We start from the raw sequence: 23,681 nt of genomic DNA on the forward strand, positions 1-23,681 counted from the left end.
TCACTGCTAACTTTTATTCTGTATTCAAGGACATAATTAACCAGGAGAAGAGGGTTTTGCTCTGTCAAATAAATATATTTAAAAGCTAGCAAACATCAGAGCAGAATGAAGTGCCAAGTTTATAAGAGAAGATGGTGGCGGGGGTGGGGGGAGGGGGGAGGGGGATTACTACTAGTTATTTACAGTTATACAAAGTTAATATAGTGCAAGGGAAGCATAATATATATCCAAAGGCTTCATTTCCAATACTTGACATTTCAAATCTGAAAATAGTAAAATTGTCAAACAAAACTCAGACATGTTAGCAATGGTTTAAAAAAGGGAGCAATTTAATCATTATAATACAGAGTGCTTTAAGAAGTTTTTAAATGTGTAAAAGAAAGAACAGTTTAGTGCATTAAATTGTTACAGTCTTTACATTGCTTCTTCTTAAAAAAGTTAACAGTAGTATGAAAAAGCCACCCACGAAGCCAGCTGTCTGAGTGAAGAAATCAGCTACATTGCAGCATTTTGGAATTACTAATAAAGCTATAGTTAAAAAATAAAAAGTTTATAAAAATGAAAGCAGCATGCATATTCAAGGCTTTTTCATAACATTTCATTAGCTGACAAACATTTAGGTAAAAACAAGAGCTTAATATTATTCATTAAATTAGACAAAAGAAACTGGCCAAGCCCACTACATCCGGTCATTCAGAAAAACGTTTTAAAATGCAGAGCTAATTAAACTGAACATTTTTCTATGAAGAAAGCACAGTTTGAAAAATGATCCTATAGTCACAAAAAAAGGGTCCATCTCAACATGAATGAACAGCACCTGTCTTTACAAAGTTTATAAGTTAGTATGAACTTTCAGTCTCCTGATATGGCAAGAGTTAACAGTTAACACTCCCATAATTCATAAGTGAAAAGCTAACCTTTAACTCATTATGATCAGTTCAGAATTTTTTCTCTATTCACTGAAATTGCTACCTACAGTAGAATTTCACTGAAAGATAATTCTTGAAAATTCTGATCTGATACCTGTACACACATTTCTGATTTCTATATGATTGTAAGAAAACACTAAGTATATATTTACTACATGGTACTTCTTCACATTTTTGGTAAAATATTTATTTCAGAGTTTCACCCTATTCAAATTCTTATGCCATTTTCTTTTCCTTCTTCAATACTGATTATCTTCAGTTTACTACAAAGCAAATTCAGCTTCTAATGAAAAAAATGAACAGAGTATTACAGAGTAAGAGTGGTATCTACGAATGTGTTCAATTAAAGATCCAATCATTAAGGGCCAAAGATACCACAAAATCTTAATGGTTCCAACGCGTGTCAATCGGCTGTTTTACATTAAAATGGTATAAGCCCACGTACAAATTTTAATCTTAGTGCAAGGCCTGATAAATAAGACATAGAAATAAATCAGGTTCTTTTTTTCCCCCAGTTTCTAATAATTTTTACTCTGTAAAATGTTTGGTCACTCAAAGCTATAAGCTTAATCACGTATCAAAGAATATAGGCAGTAAGGCCCATCTCACTAGACATACAGTATTAACCTGGACAAAAGATGAGGACAAGCTCTAGTGGTCATTAAACCCCCTCAGAAAGTCTAAGAATCAGAACGTCTCCATCATATCAGAATAAAAATGTACTATATTAAAATTTGAATTTTTACAAGTTTTTTTTTTTTAATTAGTGTTCTATTTACATTGCAGAACTTCCGCCAAATGCAGTAGTTTAACTTTGGCACAACATTAAGTTCCATTTCTTTTGGGCACTGGATCCTATCTTTTGAGAATGTGTATGCCCCAAAACGTTTTCAGTGTCATCAAAGTTTGGGCCCATTCACAGTAAATCAGACATCTTGCGTTGAAGAATTGATTCTCATCCAATATTTTAGGCAGCTATAAAAGAAAAACATAATAAAAAACTAAAATTTTAAAGAAAACAATATTTTAATGTTTACCACTTTAGAAACAAAAATTATACAAATTAGCCATGAAAATACATCCTCTGTATTCGCTTATTAATACAGAAATCACTTGCTGTATACATCTTATATAAAGCACTAGATTTTGGGAACAATTCCTATGTATATATTCTGCATATAGACATTTTCACCTATATGTAATGATTTATTAAAAAATTACTAGTAGGAAGTATATATTTCATTTTCAGTATTTGTTTTTTTAAAATTAATTAACATATATTTTGAGAGAGAAAGAGAGCGTGCACACGCAGGGGAGGGGCAGAGAGAGACAGAGAGAGAGAGAGAGAGAGAGAGAGAGAGAGAAAGAATCCCAAGCAGGCTCCATGGTCAGCACAGAGCCTGACATGGGGCTCAAACTCACAACCGTGAGATCATGACCTGAGTGGAAATCAAGAGTCAGATGCTTAAGTGACTGAGCCACCCAGGCGCTCCTCATTGTCAGTATTTGTAGTAAAAAGACTGAAATCTAAAGTCTCTTGTATTTTTTTTTCTATTTATATACAAGGCTGGCTTGTGCAAAACATATTAATGTATCTCACTTTCTGCAATAACTATTTTGGAAGTTTTGGTTACTTATTTTTGGTAAACTGAACCATACTTAAATGGAGAAATAGCTATTTAGAGGAAACTCATGGTGAATCCTTTTATAAGAGGAAAAAGTATTTTGCTAAGCCAACAATAACTTGTTAGTTAATGTGTTTCATGATGTTCGACTTAATATTTTAAAAGGCATGCCTGAATATGTACCATGAAAGTACATGTATATTATATATAATATTTTGAAAACGGCGGCTTTGTATGAATTTTCTGACCACAGTATCCATTAGAGTATCAATAGAACACGAGAATTATCTACACTAACTTAAAGTCAAACCAAACTGTACAAAAAAGTTCCTATTATTTTTGGAAGATTGGCGCTCTCTACAGAATCACTGCTGAGGTTACTACAGCCGCAATGACAATTCACTGCAGCAACGCATTTCTTGCTTTCATCTTGGCCAAGTGAGAATTCTTGTGTTTAGCAACAATAAAAAATGCCTGTTAAAAATATTTTATGCATCTGGGTCAGAAGAAAGCCTGTCCTGAAAATTTCTGACATTAGGAAGCAGAGGGCTGCAACACAGAGTAAACCTGCAAAAACTGTTCAACTGCTGGTGACTTACATTACGCTCTACAACCTGGAGCGAGGCTTTATTCTAAGACAGGTGTGTTAAAAAAATAATATAAAATAGGTGCATTTTTAGTTTCATCTGTTTTTCTGCCTGAAAAAAAAAAAAGTGTTAACAGAAAGAAAACTTGGAAGAGGGCTGCTAAACAGTAAAAAAGGTGCCTGGTACATATTAAGCTCTCTATAAATAATTGCTTGGCAAATAAATAAAGCCAGGGAGGAAGACGTGGAAGAATTAAGGAAATAGCTGGCAGAATAACAGAGCATAAAACCAGAGGATGGGGTAGGGATGCAAAAAGCTAAGGAAGTAAGTAAATATGCTCATATGATAATGAGGGTCTATGCCTTATTGCCTTCTTTACTGTGTGAGAACAGCACAGTGACTTCTGATAATAAGATGGTTTGGGACTACTAATAGACATACACAAGCATTTTGTGACAAGTGCACTGTTCCCAAAAAAAGTGTAAATTTGATCCTGGAATACTCCAACACAGAGAGTAGGAAAGAACAGAACTATGCTATTGAATTCCAGAAGTATTAAGAATTGAAATCCTAACTCTGAATCCGGTATCTGATTTGCAACTACAGTGGAATTTTAATTAACTCAATCTATGAATTAAAATTTAAGGAACATGCCAAATCTTCAGATTTAAAGCATATTTACTTGTGCTTTTATAACAAGAGATACATTTTTAACCAAATACAGTGTTTCTGCTGGTAGCAGGTTTGTTTTATATCAAAGAGTGAAAAGATACTTTAGGCAACTGAGTTAATTTAATATCAAATCTGTTATTTACCTTTTGATCTCTGAGACAGAAATAATTTATATCACAGTTTTCAAAAACAGATGCCATCTAAGCAAATGTGAATTTACATAGAGCCTAAAACAGACCTTTGGCTTTCAAGAGAAAAATTACTGAATAATTTTAACACATAAAGCATGTTAAACTATAGTTAAAAACCTAATAGTTTGGGGGCAATACAATGAATAAAAAAAGATACCCATTTTCACCTAGTTTCCTAAAACTGAGCAATCCTCACCCCTGTGGTAAGTCTTTCCTTCGGTATACTTTTCCCCTTCTTTTTAGTTTTCGTTTTTGAATTCTTTCCTTAAATAGGCAAAAAATGAAGCTTTAGTGAAGGAGGGTTGCAAGCAATACATTTTAGTTATCTTTAGTATTTGTGAATCCACCCCCCCCTCCCCGCTGCCCCATCTCCCTTCTTTGAGAATGGGCAACTTTCCCTTAAGATAAAGTAAAAAAACATTTCATGTAAAAAGTAAGTAATTAAAGCAGCATTAAACTCTACATAATAAACCTAACAATCATAATAATCAGACTACACATAATAATCATGTATCTCTTGGCTACAGTCATGGCCCCTGGTCATCTTCTTAGCTAAAATAAAAACCATTTTAGAAAAAAAAAACTATCAAAAATGAACGTTGTCAGGTACGAGGCAACTATTCTAAAGGTATGTGGTTGACGAATGTACGCTCAGATTAAAAACTTACATGTCAGTCATCTGATTTAGAAAGCTTCCGCTTCACATGTCGTGGGGGTTCCCAAGTGTCACTATCATCGGTTTCTTCTTCGTCCTCTTCCTGATCATCGATGACTTCATCTTCCTCCTCATTTTCCTCAAATAATTCTAAACCTAACTCTGATCTTCTCTGTCTTTCTGCAAACCACTCTCTGACCTGCTCGTAGCCCATATGTGATTTGTTAACAAGTTCGTCAAGGTCTTGCTCGTTAAGAAATTTGTGCTTCAGGTAATAATCCTTAAGTATTGCAGTTCCAGTTTTAAATTTTATGAGTGATGGCCCCCTGTCCCAGTTGTTCATCCTCTTGCTCCCTCTCGGCCGCCCGCGCGGTCTTCCTCTTCCCCTTCCTTTGGGCCTCCCTCTCCCCCTTTTCCTTAGGGAAGACAGGCCATTGACACTACTCGAATTGGCGCTTTGATAGTAATAGTACCATTTTAAGTTTCCGTTTTTCCAAGCGTAACGGGTGTCCCCAAACCAACTAACTATGTCTGTTCTCGCAAGCCCGCTTTCTTCAGCCAGCTTGTCATACTCCTCTGGCGACGGCCACTGCGTTCGGACAAATGCACTTTTAAGCATGTGCAACTGCTCGGGTGTTTTCTTACACACCTTGCCTGTACTCCCGGGCTTAGGTGCACCAGATTCGTCTCTGGGAGAAGCTTCTCCAGCTTCTTCTTTGGAACTACCCGCATTACTTTCCTCTATTTCCATTTTCTCTTCCTTTAAAGCTTTTGATTTCTTCTTCTCTGTAAACCAAGCATCAATCTCCCTTCTGGTAAGTTTGGTTTGCGCTCTTAACCTATTTAATTCTTCATCTGTAAGTGCGGAGCTGTTGAGAAAACTTGCCTGAAGAGCACGAAGCTGCTCTGCCGTCTTCTCTTTAAACTTCTGGGGAGTAAAGTCGGGAAAAGGATTCCAGGACTGTTTGGGCTGTGACGTGACAACGGTTGGGGATTCCGCGGTTTCGTCGCTGGAGTCTATAACGATCGTGGTGGAGGAATCGTTGTTGAGATGTAAGCACTGGTTACTCTTTGAATTTCTCTGGTTGTACCTTGTGTCGCTAAACCATTTTTTAATCTCTCCTTTAGTCAGGCCTGTGATTTTCATAAGTCTGATAATTTCTGAATCGTGGGGAAACTGATTTTTAAGGTAGCTAACTTTCAGTTCTGCCAGTTGCTCTTTCGTCTTTTTTGCCCGAATGCCGAACGAATCAGGGTTGGCCACTGCGCTTTCATGTTTGACAAGCTGAGGAGGGGGAGCGGCTGCCGTCGCCGGCTTTGTCTCTGCAACGGGCTGCGCGGCAGGTGCCTGACTCTTCTGCACATTTGTTTGATTTGGAACCCCTGCCACTGTCAAGGCTATAGGTGCTGTCACCGGCAGGGTGTTTGTTCCAGCCACTTGTGTAAGGACCAGACCTGGCTGACCAACTATTTGGCATGTCTGCAAAATGGATGGTAAACCGTTACTCCCTGTGGAAATGTGTGTGGGAATAACAGTTATGGTCTGAGGTACAGTGTGTACTGTTCCGTTGAATTGTTTCCTTCTCGCCTCCTCTACTTCCTCAGGAGTCCAGCTGACACCATGTTTTAGGCGTTGGGCTGAAAACCATATCTTGATCTGTTCCTCTGTGTATTTTGCTTGAGCAGAGAGAACAGTAATTTCTGACATTGTCGGGTAAGGGAATTTGTTGTAGGTGTTAAGCAAAAGGGGGTTGTTATCCAATGCAGCATTGTAGGTAGGAATGCTATTAACAGGGATTAAGACTTTGGGAATCAGATTGGAATTCTGCTGAGCCGAGACGGCGGTTATCACCTGTGCTAACCCAGGAAGAACCGCTGCTGGCGTCACGACGGCGCTGGCAGCACCTGGATGTATCCTGTTCGCAACAGAAGTGCTTGTGTTAGATTCAGAAGCCGAAGAACTTGGATTTTCCACAGTTTCTTCACGATCTGGTTTGATTTCATTCTCTTTGTCTTCAGGAACATCCTCCACTGAGTTGTGGTGAACTGTGATCCGTTTGGTCTCTACTTTATTCTTCATCATTTTCATAATTGGAGTTTTACTGATAGATATTCCTGAAGAAACTTCTGTTGGTTCAGCTTGCTCTGAGTTCTCCTCCTTAACAAAACTCCCATCAAAGGTCAGATCATTTATTGTCTGTTCAAAGATTGTCTGGTTATTTCGTTTCACCATAGTCAACTTAAAATTCTCCTCTCCTGGGTGATATTTCAGATTATGCTCAGAAAGTGCATCATACCTTTTGGTAAGAAAATTGCATTCGACACAAACATAGGATGAGTTTAGCACTACGTTGGGATGTTCTGAATCCACATGAAAAGTAAACATATTTAGATCTGGGGTTTGAAAAGTACAATATTTACATTCATAGCCACCTTCGACTTTTTTATTTTGCTGATTGTCAGAATCCACAGATTCATGAACTTCTTCATCACTTGAGATACTCTCTGCCCTGGTGTTGTCTACAGGTGTAAGTACAGGAGGACCGTCATCCAAATCTGATATCAACTCAAGGTCTGGATCTTGCTCACTGGCAAGGACCATGCAGGGTGTTGTGGATTTTCGCCTGCTTGCCATTCTGATGTTATGAGCAAAACCTCAGTGGTGATTAAAAAGCACTGAAGCTTAAAACTGTTCAGAATTCTTCATTTGAAAACAATGGCTTTTGGTTCTTCAAGTCCATTTTTGTGTTCAACAAGTTTCATTAGCAGCTTTTTCATGGTGCAATCAAGTAAAGAGCTTATCGTTGGCAGATAAAATACTGTTGGACTGCTGAACTTTTTGAAGCACAACTCCAATCACCTACATTAAAATAAATTTAAAAATGTTTCAAATGCGTGATTATGATCTTTTAAACAAATTGCAGTTATATTTCACTTATACGCAGTTGTTGGATAGCTCAGTTATAAAGATCTAGAATAAGACTAGAACCAGGAAAAAAGTCCTCTAAGGAGGATTATCCCAAGCCAATTCACTGAAGGTCACGTACTATACTAATGGTCAGCCCCCAGGCTTGTGGCTTGGATTTTTCAGCCAGCTCTATAATAAAAGGGAAGTAGGAGAAGACTCTTGCTTTGGTAAGCACACTGTTATCAATGCGAAATGATAAGCTGTTACTAAGGAGGAACTTTAAAACTATAAAAAGCAGTCACAGGTACTCAGAGACTCTGGCATTAAGTGTATATGAAATTCAATCCATCAGTTATGCTTTCTTCCTCCCACTGGTTTGTTTTATCATTCCAGTAGCATGGCCAAGCATGACAAAAGCAGCAAAGATGGATACGAATGATCATAGTTTCAGAAACATTATTCTTAATCATTCTTCACAATGCTACCAGAATTTATAAAACATATCTGATCATATCAGTCACCTGACTTAAAGTTTCCCCAATGCCAAAAGAATGAAGTCCAACCTCCTTAAGCCACATGTAGTTCTTACCACAACTTGGCCTCCATCTCTATTTTCTTCCATCTCTCTCCTGACTCCTATTTCCTTATGCTTTGGGCACAGTAGACACAACTGCCGTTCCAGGGACACACAGTGAAGGCTGTTCCTTAGGCCAGGACCCTTGTTTGTGAATGTGGTGTGATGATCTTGTCTTTTAGATCACCTTCTCCCTTTAACTTGGCCCCATCTCCTCCTCGGTTTATCGTTCGGTCTAGCACTTACTGCGTTGTGGCACAGGAGTGTTACATATCTGTCCTCCAACCTCTCTTACTCTCCTTACTAGAAGTTTGTGTCTCATTCTTCCAAGAACCTTTATATCTTCAATCTAATGCTCTCCCAGCTTAACTATCTTGGCTGACTTCTCGTTTATTTCTGCATCCCCTTTGCATACAAGAAGCCTAGAAGTAGGGACTCACAAAATGTTTATTAACTTGAACTAGAACAAATAGGAAAATAGTCCTATGAAACTCAACATGCCCAGAGAACATCACCACAGAGAATAGCAGCTGAAATTTACAAGAATGACCGTGACTCATCAAGAAAAAGTGAATTATGCTCATACACATACATTTTAATAATTTTGTACCCAAATGTTTAAAAAAATTTTTTTTAATTTTTTTTTAATGTTTACTTATTTTTGACAGAGAGAGAGAGAGAAACAGAGCATGAGCAGGGGAGGGGCAGAGAGACAGGGAGACACAGAATCTGAAGCAGGCTCCAGGCACTGAGCTGTCAGCACAGAGCCCGACGCAGGGCTCGAACTCACAGACTGCGAGATCATGACCTGAGCCGAACTCGGACGTTCAACCGACTGAACCACCCAGGCGCCCCTAAAATAAAATTTTTTAATGTTTATTAAACGTTAAACATCTCTCTCTTATTTTTGAGAGAGAGAGAGAGAGAGAGAGAGAAAGAGAGAAAGTGCACAGGAGGAGCAAAGAGAGAGGGAGACAGAGGAGTCAAAAGGGGCTCTGTGCTGACAGCACAGAGCCTGATGCAGGGCTCAAATTCAGGAACTGTGAGATCATGACCTGAGCTGAAGTAGGACACTTAACTGACTGAGTCAGGTGCCCCTAAAATACAATTTTAATGCTACCTCAATGAAAGGTGGTGTGCTTAAGTCTAAACTAAATGAAAATGGAAATGAGTTAAGCGGTCTCATTTACTCTCTACCTCAAGAACTATTTTCATTCACTAGTATAATCCTTTTCCTAGCTGAACTGAGGAGAAAAAGTTTACTTCAAAGATTATAAAGCAAAACCTGGTCTGTCTGAGGAGATATACTGACTCAGTAAAAGAAGAAAACTTTTTAGGAAACAGAACTGTCCAAAGAGAGAATGCCCTGCCTTTGAAGGTGGCAAGATCCTCTCCACTGGGGTTATTCAAGTACATACTACATATCTATTTGATGGATCCAAGCAACAGACGGAAAGTTGGCCTAAATACCCCTCGTGCCCAGACTTCCAATATTATAAAATAAAAAGCAGGGAGCCTGGGTGGCTCAGTCACTTGAGCATCTGACTTTTGATTTCAGCTCAGGTCATGATATCACAGTCATGAGATCAAGCCCTGTGTGGGGCTCTGCACTGGATGTGGAGCCTGCTTAAGATTCTCTCTCTCTCTGTCCCTCTCCCCTGCTCTAAAATTAAAAAATAAATTAAGTAAAGCATCAGCTTAGTAATAATAGTATCCTATTCTCAAAGAATCCCTATTCTCACAGGTGTCTTTTTGTTGTTGTTCGTTTTTTTACTCTGGAAAATGCCTTTGATTTCTAAGGGAATATAAAGAAGTCACTGATATTTAAAACTATTTCTTAACTGAATGTTATAAACTAAACTAATGCTATCTCTCCTATGCAATTCAGTAGGATTTGAACTATTTTGTTCAAGTGCTAGAATAGCTGTTTGATTATTTTTTGTCATTAGGAAGAGGTATTTCCTCAAATAGCCTGCAGTAAGTGGAAGAGTAATAAATGAGCAAAACCCACATTTTTGGCAGTGAGGGAGAACTGCTGAAAGGCAGGGGAGTAAGCTATTTTGTAACTGTTATTCTCCCAGAATCTCAGATTATATTTAAATGGGTATATACTAATAGTTACAAATCAAAGATGGAAAGGTGGAGTTTTTTTTGTTTTTGGTTTTTTTGTTTTCTGGAACTACCTTTCCTTAGTGATGGTTTTCAAACTTTTTGTTGTAAGCAGGGAAGCCCTTTCTTCAAACAAAATTCTAGGAGAAGCCCTGGGGCAAAACGGACAAATAAACAGCTGCCTGGCAGGAGAAGCAGAGGCTAAACGACTTCCTGACCCCATCCCATGGATCCCGTAAGCCCTACTTGCACCTCTGATGGGTTCTGAGATGTGTTTGCAAGCCTGTACCTTAAAACCTTAAACACTTTCAAGACAATGTATGGGTGTCACTAAAAAATCCTTCTCAGTTTACCACTGCTGAGCCGTGAAATTTGAAAACTAATGTGAATTTAATGTGTCCTTCAGGTTGTTTCCCTGTGGAAGGCAGGGCCTGGGCACTCAGGGCTAAAACAGAGTAGCCAGTACTAATAGGAGATACAGAAGGGAAACTTGAGGAGCTAAGATCCCCTTATTATTCTGGCTCTCTAGGTCTTAGGTTAAACCGCTTACTTTTCATTTTATCTAGCTTAAAAATAGGAATTAGCCAAATTATTATTTTTATTTCTCTTCCTTATAGCTCACTCTTAAATTCATAAGAATTTAAGCAGATATAAACAAATTTTAAAAGCTTACATATTTTTTGATAAAGTCATAAAATTACAAAATGTTCATACATTATTTTACAACCTAATGATGTATATGCACAGTTGTGCTTTGTCCTTTGAAAGCATTGGTCTTGGCAATGTAACCTTAAACAAGCTACTTAAAAGAGAAGCTTTTTGAAATAAAGTCTTCAGGCGGCACCTGGGTGGCTCAGTTGGTTAAGCGTCTGACTTCAGCTCAGGTCATGACCTTGTGGTTCTTGAGTTTGAGCCCCGTGTCGGGCCCTGTGCTGACAGCTCAGAGCCTGCAGCCTGCTTTGGATTCTGTGTTTCCCTCTCTCTCTGCCTCTCTTGCATTCGCACTCTGTCTCTCTCTCTCAAAAATAAATAAACCTTAAAAAAATTTAAAATAGGGGCGCCTGGGTGGTTCAGTCCGTTGAGCGTCCAACTTCAGCTCAGGTCATGATCTTGCGGTTCGTGAGTTCGAGCCCCGTGTTGGGCTCTGTGCTGACAGCTCAGAGCCTGGAGCCTGCTTCACATTCTGTGTCTCGCTCTCTCTCTGCCCCTCCCCTGCTCATGCTCTGTCTCTCTCTGTCTCAAAAATAAATAAAAAACATTAAAAAAAATTTTTTAAATAAAGTCTTCAGTAATGCAAAAGACTCAAACCTGATCATCTTGGGCATTTAAGACTGCCTCAAGCTCAGGTTACTTATATACCCAACTACACAGACCTGAAAAATACTCTCTCTTTCCACTGTACTCCTGAAAACTGTTCGCTTACATTTTCCTAACAAAACCAGAGTCACTATATTGTTTAACATATTTCTAAAGGGAGACTGAAAATTCCCAAAAGATCCTCAAGATTTGGTCCAATGGCTCAATTTTACTATAATGTATATAGCTCGAAAATAGACCAAAGCACAAAGGCATCCTCGTGGTACTGATTATAAGGTCATAATTTTCAGGGAAGCAGGGTACTCAGTACAAATGCCCCACTTTTATGACAGAAGAAACCCAGGCCCAAAGGAATAAATTCACAGAGGCTTTGTGATATAAGACAAAACCACGTTCTGGAGTCTCCTCTGTCACTCAGTAGTTCAGTGACTGGAAAAGTTACTCAGTATCAACCTCAGTTTTCTCACCCATAAAACCAAGATTCTTCAATTCAACAAATTCACTCAACACCTATTTGCTGAACGTCAACCATGAGCCAGGCCCTGTGTTGGCACTACAGTAAAGTGACGATCAAGACAGACTGCCTCCGGCGTGTCAGATACGAGCAGTCGAGCAAGAAAAACAGGCAGTAAAAATTACTTAAAATAACTGTGATCAATGCAATGAGAGAGGAAGTATCAGAAACTCTATGGGCACATTGCAGGAGGCTTCTAGAAAAGCAGCAGAAAAGGCTACCCTGGAGAAAATAAGAATGATGCCATCTACCTCAGAGGCTGATTGAATAAATGCTTCACACACTGTGATACACAGTAGGTACCTAATTAATGCTATTTTCCAGTCTCTGAAAAATTCTTTTGGGAGATGAAGAAATACCATTTATTTAGTATTATTCCCTTTCTCTCTTTCAAGTAACATAATCAGCTGACAAGGCACACAAATTGAATGAAGAAGCAGAAAGGGTAAAAAGACAGAAGGAAAATATCTTTGGTGTGGTTCCAATTTATCTCCTTTTATCATTAAAGTGCAACAGGGCTGAGACAGGAAAACTGTCATACAGAAATTGCTATTAGCTGATAGTCCTCCTCTACTTGAAGGTCAGCTAACAACAGAACTCAAAATCAATTTGGGGAAACTTGCACTATTTACCTGTAAAGGAGAGTAGAGTTCAGTTGCACAACTGAGTAGCTAGCTAGGTGGCTTTGCAATTTAAGCACAAAATGAAGATTGCCAATAAAATAAAAAATTATGCTTTAAATGCGTTCAGCACTGTAGATATAATTATACTTGAAAGCTATTTTCAATTAACTTTTCAGTAGAAAAATGGTAAAAAAAAAAAAAAAACCAATAACAACAAAATACCAAACATGATCAATTAACTGTTACACTACCCTTAAAAATGGTAATCAAGAGCAATTAAGGAATATGAAAAAATATTTATCCATTTACTGTTACAATTTTTAAAGATCAGAACAAAATTTGCATATTAATTATAAAATAACTATGGGAAAATAGGTATGTATATGGACAAAAACTAGATGAGAATATAAAGAAATGAAATTTTCACATGAGATTATGGGTGAAATTTTTATGTGTGCTATTCACAAATTTTAATGTTGTTATAATATTGCTCTATTAGAAAATGCAACAAACACTAATTTCAAGGCCTTAAAATTGCAAATAGGCTAGGATATTTTGGTGGTCCCTTGTCTGCAGCTGGAAACAAAGTTCCCTTTCTATGGCAAAAACATGGGCTACATAAAGATTTTTTTCAGGGAAGCAGAAATCCCTGAGTATGTATAACACCCAGACATTTTTGGGAGCCGCTTCTCCCTGGCCTGAGAAATCAAACTAGTTCTCAGAGCCCTCAAGAACACTCGGAGTCTGCAGCATATGGATCTAGGCCAAGCCAATTTCCATGGTTTTATCTGCATCCTGGCTCTTCTGCTGAGGGTAGGATACTTCTCACACAATTCATGATTCTTCACTCATCAAAATAATTATGACAATGTTTCTTTACAGGAAAGCACTTAATGAAGGCAAAATTCATTTTATCAGTGTATAAAAACTGAGGACAGTTCTAACAGCAGTTCCTACATGGTCAAGAAGAACGTCCACACAGTTCTCCACTATATCCCCAGGGCCTAACACATTGCCTATCAAGGCCTCAATAATATTTGCTGGGGGCGGAGGGGACCTTTAACACTCATTTATAGAGGAGTTATAAAGAACATCTGACTTATTTTATAGATTACTTCCAATGGTAAAATCCTTACCAATAACATTACCTTAGTCACTAGAATATTAAAACAACTCAAATATAAAACATCCTATTTATTAAAATATAGCAGTGAATATTCAACAAACATTTACCAACATGTATAATTCTGTTGTAACAAATCAGTTTTACATATGACTAGTACATGCCTAAATTTTGGACTGCGTAAGAATGAAACAAGGGAGACATACTCATTCGCAGAATTAGTCCTGCAGTGAAACTCAGGAGAAAAGGGTTCTTGTAAAAATAGCAAATGCAAATCTGAACTTAGAATAATTATTTTTCCGTTCCAGGAGAAAACTGTACTTTAATGGTGCTCTACATTTTTAAAGAGATTAAAAAATAAGTTCTCAATGTAATCTACTATAAATAGTAGATTGTTTTAAATTCTATGCTTAGTGCTACAAAAAAGCCTAAAAATTTTTATACTTAAGCAGAACTATACTGAATTTCCATGCCTCTATTTTTTTGGCTGTCTTGTACTTCAAATTAAATGATTAATAGATAATAATTTATTTGGCTAGTTAGCCACAAGAGCATGTTATACTGGTATTTTATGTGAATAAAAACTATTTTTTATACCAATTCTAAGTCAAATATGAGTACTTATAATTTTTAGGGATTATGTTAGTTTTGAGTTGGTACTAACTAAAAACTGTTCTTAGGGTAGCTAAAATATAAACTGAGACTCCTTTGGGATATGTATTCATACCTATACTGAGAATTCTTAGAACTCTGTATTCTATTTAGTTTCACTTCTTACTCTCTGAGTCACAGTTCTGTTTAGCCAGCTGAAAATACTTATTTTTACATGTTTATATTCAAACTAAAAGTTACAAATCCACCCAAATCACAGAATGCCTGAAATAATAATAGGAATAAAGAATAATAGAGTATAACTAACTAGAATTTAAATAAAACTTTGAAAAGACAAAAAAAAAAGAGTAATGGGATTAAAACAAATATTCACTTTGTTAAAAAAAAAAGGATGCTTTTTTTCTTAAAACATTTATTCATTTTTCAGAGACTGAGAGAGACAAAGCATGAATGGGGGAGGGAGAAAGAAAGAGGGAGACAGAGAATCCGAACGAAGCAGGCTCCAGTCTCTGAGCTGTTAGCAGAGCCTGACACAGGGCTCGAACTCACGGACTGAGAGGTCATGACCTGAGCTGAAGCTGGATGCTTAACCAACTGAGCCACCCAGGTGCCCTGAGGATGCTTTTTTTAATTAAAAAAAGGAAAACAATTTTGGCCTCTATGCACTTGAGGCCTGAAGAGAAAATATAAAAGCATTTAGAAACAATGCTCAAGTTCCTAAAAAATATTAAATGAGAAATCTGACAACCCAAATTTGTACCCACAGCAAATGTTTTTGAGAATTACGGTAACCTAGAATCATTACCTAAGAGATGAATCTCAAGAAAATTGCCAATATGGTCTCAAGACAATCAAAATTCAAGTATTAAGGTGAATATAGACAGGAGTGAATGTGATAAAAATGGAAGCATCTAAGAAACTGGCCAAAGATCATCTAATTTCAGAAGATCCTTTTGCTAATGCTAAACTAAGGCTTAAGGGTTTAGAAACTCCATCTTCTCTGCTTTTTTCCACCTGAGAAAGCCAACCTTAAAAATGCTAAAGATTAAAAGAAGATTTCAAGCTGGATAAATTTCTCTTTGCAAGCTCTGACCCCATATTTGAGGAGTGAAATGTCTTTTTGAAAGGTCTCTGCTGGGTCACGAACGTGGCTCAGTCAGTTGGGGGTCCGACTTCAGCTCACGTCAAGATCTCACAGTTTGTGGGTTTGAGCCCCACATTGGGCTCTATGTTGACAGCTCAGAGCCTGGAGCCTGCTTTGGATTCTGTGTCTCCCTCTCTCTGTACCCCTCCCCTGCTCATGAGTGTTCTCTCTCATTCTCAAAAATAAACAAACATTAAATGCAAAAAACAGTCTCCAAAATCCTGGTTTTCTACCTTCTGTGGCATTAGGTAGGTATATAACATATTGAGAGTGATATATAAGTAAGTACTATGGTGGAATCTCCTGTATTTATTATTAAAGTTTATAGTAGTACCCCAAAGTAATTTTTTGCTGCAAATAGTTTTTCCCTAATTTTCTCAAGGAGGTGTGTTAACAAGTCTTTCACAGGCAACGTAACATAAGAATGCTATTCTTGATTGCAAGTGAGATTATCACTGAGAGGATGAAAAACCATTCATCTATCTGTTACCTTTCCCATTTATAAAATAAAATGTTACTTGTTTCACTCAGGTTATAATCATTTAGTTATAAAAAATACTTTGAAAGACAACAGTAATTAGTATTGGTAATGTCAACTTCTAAGGACTCTTATCAATTTTTAGAAAATGAAAGTTGAACCACCACATTAATAGTTATGGAATCTTTCCTAGTACTTTCTGAAATCATCTAAAATGACAATTGGAATAATGTGTAAATATTTCAGCACTATAGTATGTAATCTAATGCTTGTTATAAAAGCCAATTTATGTCAGGCAAATAAAATATAAAAGTGATTACATACAAATATATTCAAATATTTAAAAACTGGCATGTTTCACCTAAAACCAAGTATTTAATCATCAATATCCTAATTTTTATATTATAATTAACTATTATTAATAGATTATATATCGTAAGTATATTTTCAGGAACTGATCTTGTAAGTCTTGAAGCATTTTTCTGGATATAGGCAAAAAAAAAAAGGTAAAATTTCTAAATCAATTTCCCTACACTAAAGGTCTCTGCCCTCGCAACCTTAATTTGACTTGTTTGCCACTGTTACCACAGCACCAGGTACAGTGTATTTCAGCAAATATTAGTCGAAAAATCAATTATTAATATACCACTTAGATTTATCATGAAGTGTGATGCTGTTTTCTTTGAAATTAATGCAGCCGATATGCCTTTATTTTTAAAGCTTGGAAGTACATTTCTTAACAAAGTGTAAAGACTAACTAAGTCTGCTGCTTTTTTAAGAAAAGCTTTTAAAACGTTAGGCAAATATAGTATCATGGAATCTAAAGTGAGCATTATTCAGAATATGAGTTTTATCATACCCAAACAATGAAACACATACTTGCCATAGCTTCCTCAGCATTCTGTTCTTTGACAAGGACAGTGTCCCTTCAAATTAGGTGTTTAGCTCAGGCCATCATTACCAACAGGTCTGAAGTACCTATCTGCCATCTCCTACAAAAAAAAAAATAATAATAATAATATCACTTTATCATCCTAGATATAATTCAGTCTTAGGACTTTAAAGGTTATGCGTTGGCTTTTTAAAAATAAATATAATTCTGAAAAAAATTAATTTCCTCACAGAAATTGTAAAAGAATCATTTAAATGCCAAACCCAATATTAGTAAGAAACACAAAATTTAAAACATTTTCAAAAATTCTATTTATATTATATAAAACAACCAAGTCATATACTATTTTCACTATTATACTATTTTCAATAAAAAATTTCCAAAATGTGAATATATGCAGGCTATAATATAAAAACTGAGGTGAAGAAATTGGGAATTGTAAAATATTAGTACACAAGTTATGAAAGACAATTTAGTTAAACTAAGAGGTGGGAGGAAGTGTATGTTGACATGTTCACACAATAAACCCACTGATACTTGAATCCTAGTTTACTATGTAATAACTGGAATGGGGTGGATTATTAAGCTGGCAACAAGCCAGTACAACTTAAATAAGTTAGTGGTACTCTACCCCAAAGCATGTGGTATGTAATAGACTGATCTGTGTTTCATTTTTGCAAGAAAGCTACTACCAAATGGCTTTCAATCAGTGTGTTGTGAAGCATCAGACTGTACAAACAAACTGAAAATCATCTTCCGAAATTGAGATATGTGTCCAAAAATGTTGTGGTGTATTATTTGGAGCACTTAAACCAATAAGGAAAATTTAATAAAAGCTATAATTGCTTCTTTTAATAAATAACAGTAAATAGTGCTTCTGAAGGGTTGAAGCATTTTTGTTGTTGAGTAAAATATTGCTAGGTTAAGTTAAAGCTTAGGCTGAATAGTTAGACTATTTTCATGAAAAGCAAAAGAGCATTTTCCTCGTAGGCCCACTGGGAACATCCTGTTATCTGCAGCCTGGGATTTTACAGTTTCATTTCCTGGTATCTCCTTGTTTGGAAACTCCTGAGCCATCCATATACAGGATGTGGACTAGAAGAGAAGATAGGAAACAGCTGCCAAAGAGGGGAAGTTATTTTCCAAAATGAATTATTAATAATATAGGAAATTGGTAACCTATTTGAACTCATTCTTAAATCACACAGTAAGTACAAGACGTTTTACTGAGTAAGAGTCTCTTGAGAAGAGCTGCTGAGACACGTGAAGGCACAAGGCAACTAGAGGAGCAACAAATGAGCTCCGCCATACTTCTGGATGAAAAGCATACTTGCCTGATGTTATTTCAGTTCCTGGTACTGGGATTATTTTAGAACACTTCACTCTAACTCAAAGTAACTTTAACAATTTTAAGATTAGAATGAACTTCAAAAACTAAAGAAGTCATCTTAGCCGTCTACGTTATACAAGAAAACAGATCAGTTGTTTTGGCAGAAGATGGACTGCAAACAAAGATGAAGAGCTTGGGCTTTGGAACCAGACTGCATGGGTTCAAATCTCAGCTATGTCACTTACTAGCTGGGTGGCCTTAGACAAGTGACTTAGCCTGTCTATGCCAATGCCCCTCATTTAAAATGGGTCTCTATGAACATGTATTTAAAATAACACATGTAGGGGTGCCTGGGTGGCTCAGTCAGTTAAGCGTCTGACTTTGGCTCAGGTCATGATCTTGCACTCTGTGAGTTTGAGCCCCACACTGGGCTCGGTGCTGACAGCTCAGAGCTTGGAGCCTGCTTCAGATTCTGTGCGTCCCTCTCTCTCTCTGCCCCTTCCCTGCTTGCGCTCTGTCCCTCTCTTTCTCTCAAAAATAAATAAACCCTAAAAAAATAAAATTAAAAAATAAAATAACATATGTAAAGTGTTTGGAATATCTCTTGGCACTCAGTAAGTCCACAATTACATTTTTTTGACATTTATTTATTTATTTTTTTTTTGAAGAGAGAGGGTGCAAGTGAGCGAGGGGCAGAGAGAGAGAGAGACGAGCAGGGCTCACCTGAAGCACGGCTTGTGTTTTACCTGAAGCGGGTCTCGAGTTCCCCCTGAGCTTGCCTGAGGTTGCCCGATGTGGGACTGAAACTCACGAACCTGAGCCAAAGTCAGATGCTTAATGACAGAGCCACCCAGGCACTCACATTTTTCTGACTTTTATTTAAGGTGTTTATTTTAAGTTACACAACAGAGGAAGTCTTTGCACAAACCATGCTAAATGTTGAAACATTATAAAATAGTTTATTATTATTGTTTTTATTTTAGAGAGAGAGACAGGGAGGGAGGGAGGAAGGGGGAGAGAGAGAAAGAGAGAAAGAATCCCAAGGAGGCTCCCTGCTCAGTGTAGAGCTCAACTTGGGGCTTGATCCCATGACCCTGGGATTCTGACCAGAGCTGAAATCGAGTTGGACACTCAATTGACTGAGTCACCCAGGTGCCCCAAAACATTATGAAATATTTTAAAAGTTTAGGCAACAATCAATCAATTTTATTTCCATTTCGTACCTTTGAGCATATTTAGCAATGCTACAAGTTGGCTTTAACAGATAGACATTAATCAATCATAATTTTATACCCCCCACTCCAACATACACATACTTTCTCTGACCTTAGCTTCAAGGACAATCATTAATATATGACTCATTTTAAAAAGTGTTTCACAGAACTAACAAAGCTCTGATATAAATCGTCTAACTGTAGAATTTCTCATGAAGAGAAATTGTTCTGTCCTCACCATGCCCTCATTCTCCAGGACAGTCCACGCCCAGTAAAGTTTTAACACAATTCTTTTTGACAATATTGGAAGGTAAAAGGGAATAGACTAAATATAGAAGAAAAACATCATTATGAGTGAAGTACTCAGAAATATCAAAATCTTGCCATCTCTTTTCATTCCTCACAAGAACCAAACAAAAAAGAGAAAGAAAGGCCTTTAGAAAGGGAGAAAAGGGAGTCAGAAATCCCATAGGAAATATGAAATCACTCAAATTTAATGACAAAGTTCTTTTACTTAAAATGATAAATATGTTATGTCTATTACTTTAATGTTTTGATGTTTTAGATTTTGAAAATATTATTTTTTAAAAATCTAAAAACTGAAAACAAACATCCTTCATAAAAATTCTGACTGCCTTGAATGTCATTCTTAAACTGCTCATAAAACTTCTTTTTTAAAGTACATCATCATATTTGTTTAGATCAAAGGTAATATTTTTGTATCTCTTGAATGCATCATAGAATATTGATTATATAAGCTACAAAAATTCAGCATCCTTTAAGACCAAAACCTGGCAACTACCTAAAAATTTACATAAATATTTACTTTAAAAATTATCTGTATGAAATACAGGTCTCCAAAATGTATACTCACATGTATATCCTGATAAATAATCTAAATCAGCAGCCTCAGTCAGGTAAATTTGGTCACTCACAACCACGAATATATCAGAGCAACAAGGATACGATAAAATAGATCAGTAATATTATGGAAACATCGGCTATTATTCAAAGGCTATCAGCACACGGCCTTTTTCCCCCCTTCAATTAAATGTAATTTAAACTGCTTCTGAGATTACATAGGATGATTTAGAAGGATTTTAGGTTAGAAAAAATTTAGATGTAAAAGTGAATGTGCTACACTGGCTACTAGCTACTACCATAAACAATGCAATAGATATTTCCAAACACCTCCATGAATTAATGAATATGATATTAGATTAAAACCTAGCTTAGGCACTGAAGTTTTAACATGGCTAATATTCAAATAAGTAGAGTCTCTTGAGCCCAAATCCACAATGATGCAATGTATATAAAAAGGTTATTTCCTCAGCTGCATTTGTAATCACTTTAGTAATTTTAAGAGTACTTCCATTTAAATATAAAACCATGATTTACGTCAAACTAAGTCCCAAATAACCTATTTTTGTGCCCAATTAACATTATAAGGAAGAAAACAAATACATTATTACATCACCTTTCAGTCTTAATGTAAAATATAATAAAAAAGGGAGAAACTGCAAAATGAGCCACCTCACCTATGCTATTAAGTTCATTAATAAAATAACATAAAACTTGGGGCGCCTGGGTGGCTCAGTCGGTTGGGTGTCCGACTTCGGCTCAGGTCATGATCTCGCGGTCCGTGAGTTCGAGCCCCACATCGGGCTTTGGGCTGACAGCTCAGAGCCTGGAGCCTGTTTCGGATTCTGTGTCTCCCTCTCTCTCTGACCCTCCCCTGCTCATGCTCTGTCTCTGTCTCAAAAATAAATAAATGTTAAAAAATAACAATAAATAACATAAAACTTTATTCACATTTATTGGGGAAAAAAAAAACCCTGTAAGTATCATCGAAGGTGAAATAATTGTGAAATCATCAATGGACAGTCCTCCAAATCCAGGGACATAACAAGCTCACTATAAAGGAGAGACATCTACTACTAATGAGTGCTCACCAGCACAACCGCATTTATGTTTTCAGTCCTAGCATATTTTCAAACCATCTGGCATCAGTGCCACTCTGGTTCATCCAGCCTCATCTGTTCAGAACTGAATACAAAACTAGAGCTACATGCACTTTGGGGACACCGAAGAACAGCTCACATGTATAATAATACTCCAAATGCACAGCTCCCAACTGGTTTATACTTGAAATGTGTTTGAGAAGCCATTTCCCTGACAGACGTTAAGACTCTTAAAAATACTAGAATGGTTCAAAAAACCTGTATGAATCATAGCTGTCATCAGTTATCCAAGTCTTACTTTCTTTTTTTCTCATTTTATTCGCGATCATGAAATAGAGCATTTGAAGATGTACTTCTACAAAGATTAATTGATAAGTGAAATTCTACCAATTCTATATTGAAAGACCATAAGATTTTACATTTTATTTTGCATTTTGCACAAGATTAATCAGCTTTGCCCTAAAATGCTTAGAGCAAGGAGGGACAGATTAAGGGGGAAAACATTCATGAAGGCCCTTTTACATCCTGTTATGCGTTACTGTCTTTGACAGCGCCCACATTTCTTTTGCTTGAAATCAAGAGTCAGAATTGCTACTTGAGAAAATTTTTAAAAATCTATGGATATACTGAGGCCAACATCCCTGTGAGAAACAACGTTCATTCATCCTCACTGTTGGCATAAGAACAAATGACTTTTTGGGGGTAATTTTTCAGAAACAAAGGTAATTCACATAACACCATATAACACCAGTTGAAGCTTTCAGACAAAGACTAAGAAACAATGACCAATACCAACAAATCTAAAGGTGCACTTATGTAGGCACGTACACACACACACACACACACACTCCAAACCCACAAACAGGCACTATTCCTGGAGGGAAGGCTGCTTCTTCCTAACTGTGAACCCTGTATTTTCCAATCCTCTGATTTCCGCCCCCCCCCCCTTTTCTGTTGTCCTCTTGGCCTCCAAGAGAACTGCTTTCTCCTTTCAAGTTACATGGAATCCCAACCTAATCACATTACAAACTATCACCCTTTCTTTACCACCCCCCTCCCCAGCCCCCCCACCCCGCAAAAGATCAGCTCCTCCTCATGTGTTTCTTCAGCTCCGGGGTGTGATAGAAAAGCGCCGCAGAATTCCCACTCTGCCCCATCTCTGCCCTGTATCCCTCCTCTATCCACCCCTTTCCCCGCTTCCCACTTCCCCTCCCCTGACTCTTTCACTGAAGCCTTGCCAGAGCTTGTTCCTTCGCTAACCTGAACTAAGGATATCAAACGGAACCTTCTCCTCCTCTGGGCTTTTGCTCTTTTCTTACTGCTACCTACGGAGGGGAGAGGTGGAGGGAGATGCACGAAACAAAGAATTTCAAGTCCCTGTACCTAGAACTTTGGCGTAAATCCACAGGGAAAGGGCACCCGCCAGAGGTCTTCTCGGCCATTAGACCCCGCTCCCGTTCCCCTCACAGCTCCTTCCCAGCACTTCATTCCCCGCCAAGATTGGGAGATGGTTCCCGTTAGGCCCCAAGGCTCGGAGGAGTCCCTGGTCGGCCTCTCAGTCTCCCTTCTGAAAGGGACGGATAACATCTCCATTCTCTTTAATTAACTTCTCCCAGTCTTCCTCAAAACGGAATACAGTTCTTAAAGACTCCATTCTGAGTCTTGCCCCGAAGAGGGGGAACGGCCTGACCCCGAAATGGATGCCCAGTCTTCTCCGAAGTGGGGTACAACCTCGCCGGAAAGGTTTCCCGGGGCTCCAACCCCAATGCCAATGAGCTCAGCTCCAGCAAGACGATCTTTCCTTACTCTCCGAGAGACAGTCCCCACGAGGCCACGGGCCCCCCGCAGGGCAGGCCTTCCGACCTCCCCTAGGACCCTTAACATCGCTGGGGTCCTCCGTCCATGCGGCGCCCTCTCCTCTCCCCCCCCAACCCCCCCTCCCCCAGGAAGCCCCGTCTTCACTCCCCTCAACAGTCCCAAGTTGTTCGGTGCTCTCATAAGGACCGGGGCTGCTATATTCCCCTACAGAGCCCACCCGCAGCTCCTTCCACGGCCGCAGACACCCCGAAATCGCGAAGGACCCTCGGGGGTCTGTCCCTCGGCGGCGATACCCCGGGGCCAGCAGGCCGGGTCCCTCCCCCTCGGACGCCCCGCGCCGGGTCCGCCCCGCCGCCGCCGCCGCCGCCGCCGGCGCGCTCAGCCCCCGGGGTCTCAGCCCTGGGG

The 23,681-nt window shown here is 38.1% G+C and overlaps 1 protein-coding gene across 3 annotated transcripts in view; it reads right to left on the reverse strand.

Annotated features, from left to right (window-relative positions):
* ZHX1 (zinc fingers and homeoboxes 1) overlaps nt 1-23,681 on the reverse strand; it is a 24,354-nt gene continuing 673 nt past the window's right edge. The window contains exons 2-5 of one of the 3 annotated variants that reach the window (XR_005796548.1): nt 16,941-17,053; nt 4,673-7,519; nt 4,201-4,268; nt 1-1,904 (exon numbers count right to left, since the gene is read on the reverse strand). Coding sequence is in view for 1 of the 3 variants with exons in the window: in XM_040494357.1 (XP_040350291.1) it covers nt 4,676-7,294 (2,619 nt within the window). In the remaining 2 variants the exon portion in view is untranslated. Of the gene's footprint in view, nt 1,905-4,171; nt 4,269-4,672; nt 7,520-16,940; nt 17,054-23,681 lie in introns of all 3 variants that reach the window. The other 2 variants (XR_005796547.1, XM_040494357.1) reach the window with 2 other exon arrangements.

This window comes from Herpailurus yagouaroundi, unplaced genomic scaffold (assembly GCF_014898765.1).
Source record: "Herpailurus yagouaroundi ecotype Mexico unplaced genomic scaffold, PumYag 186, whole genome shotgun sequence".
NCBI lineage: Eukaryota > Metazoa > Chordata > Mammalia > Carnivora > Felidae > Herpailurus > Herpailurus yagouaroundi.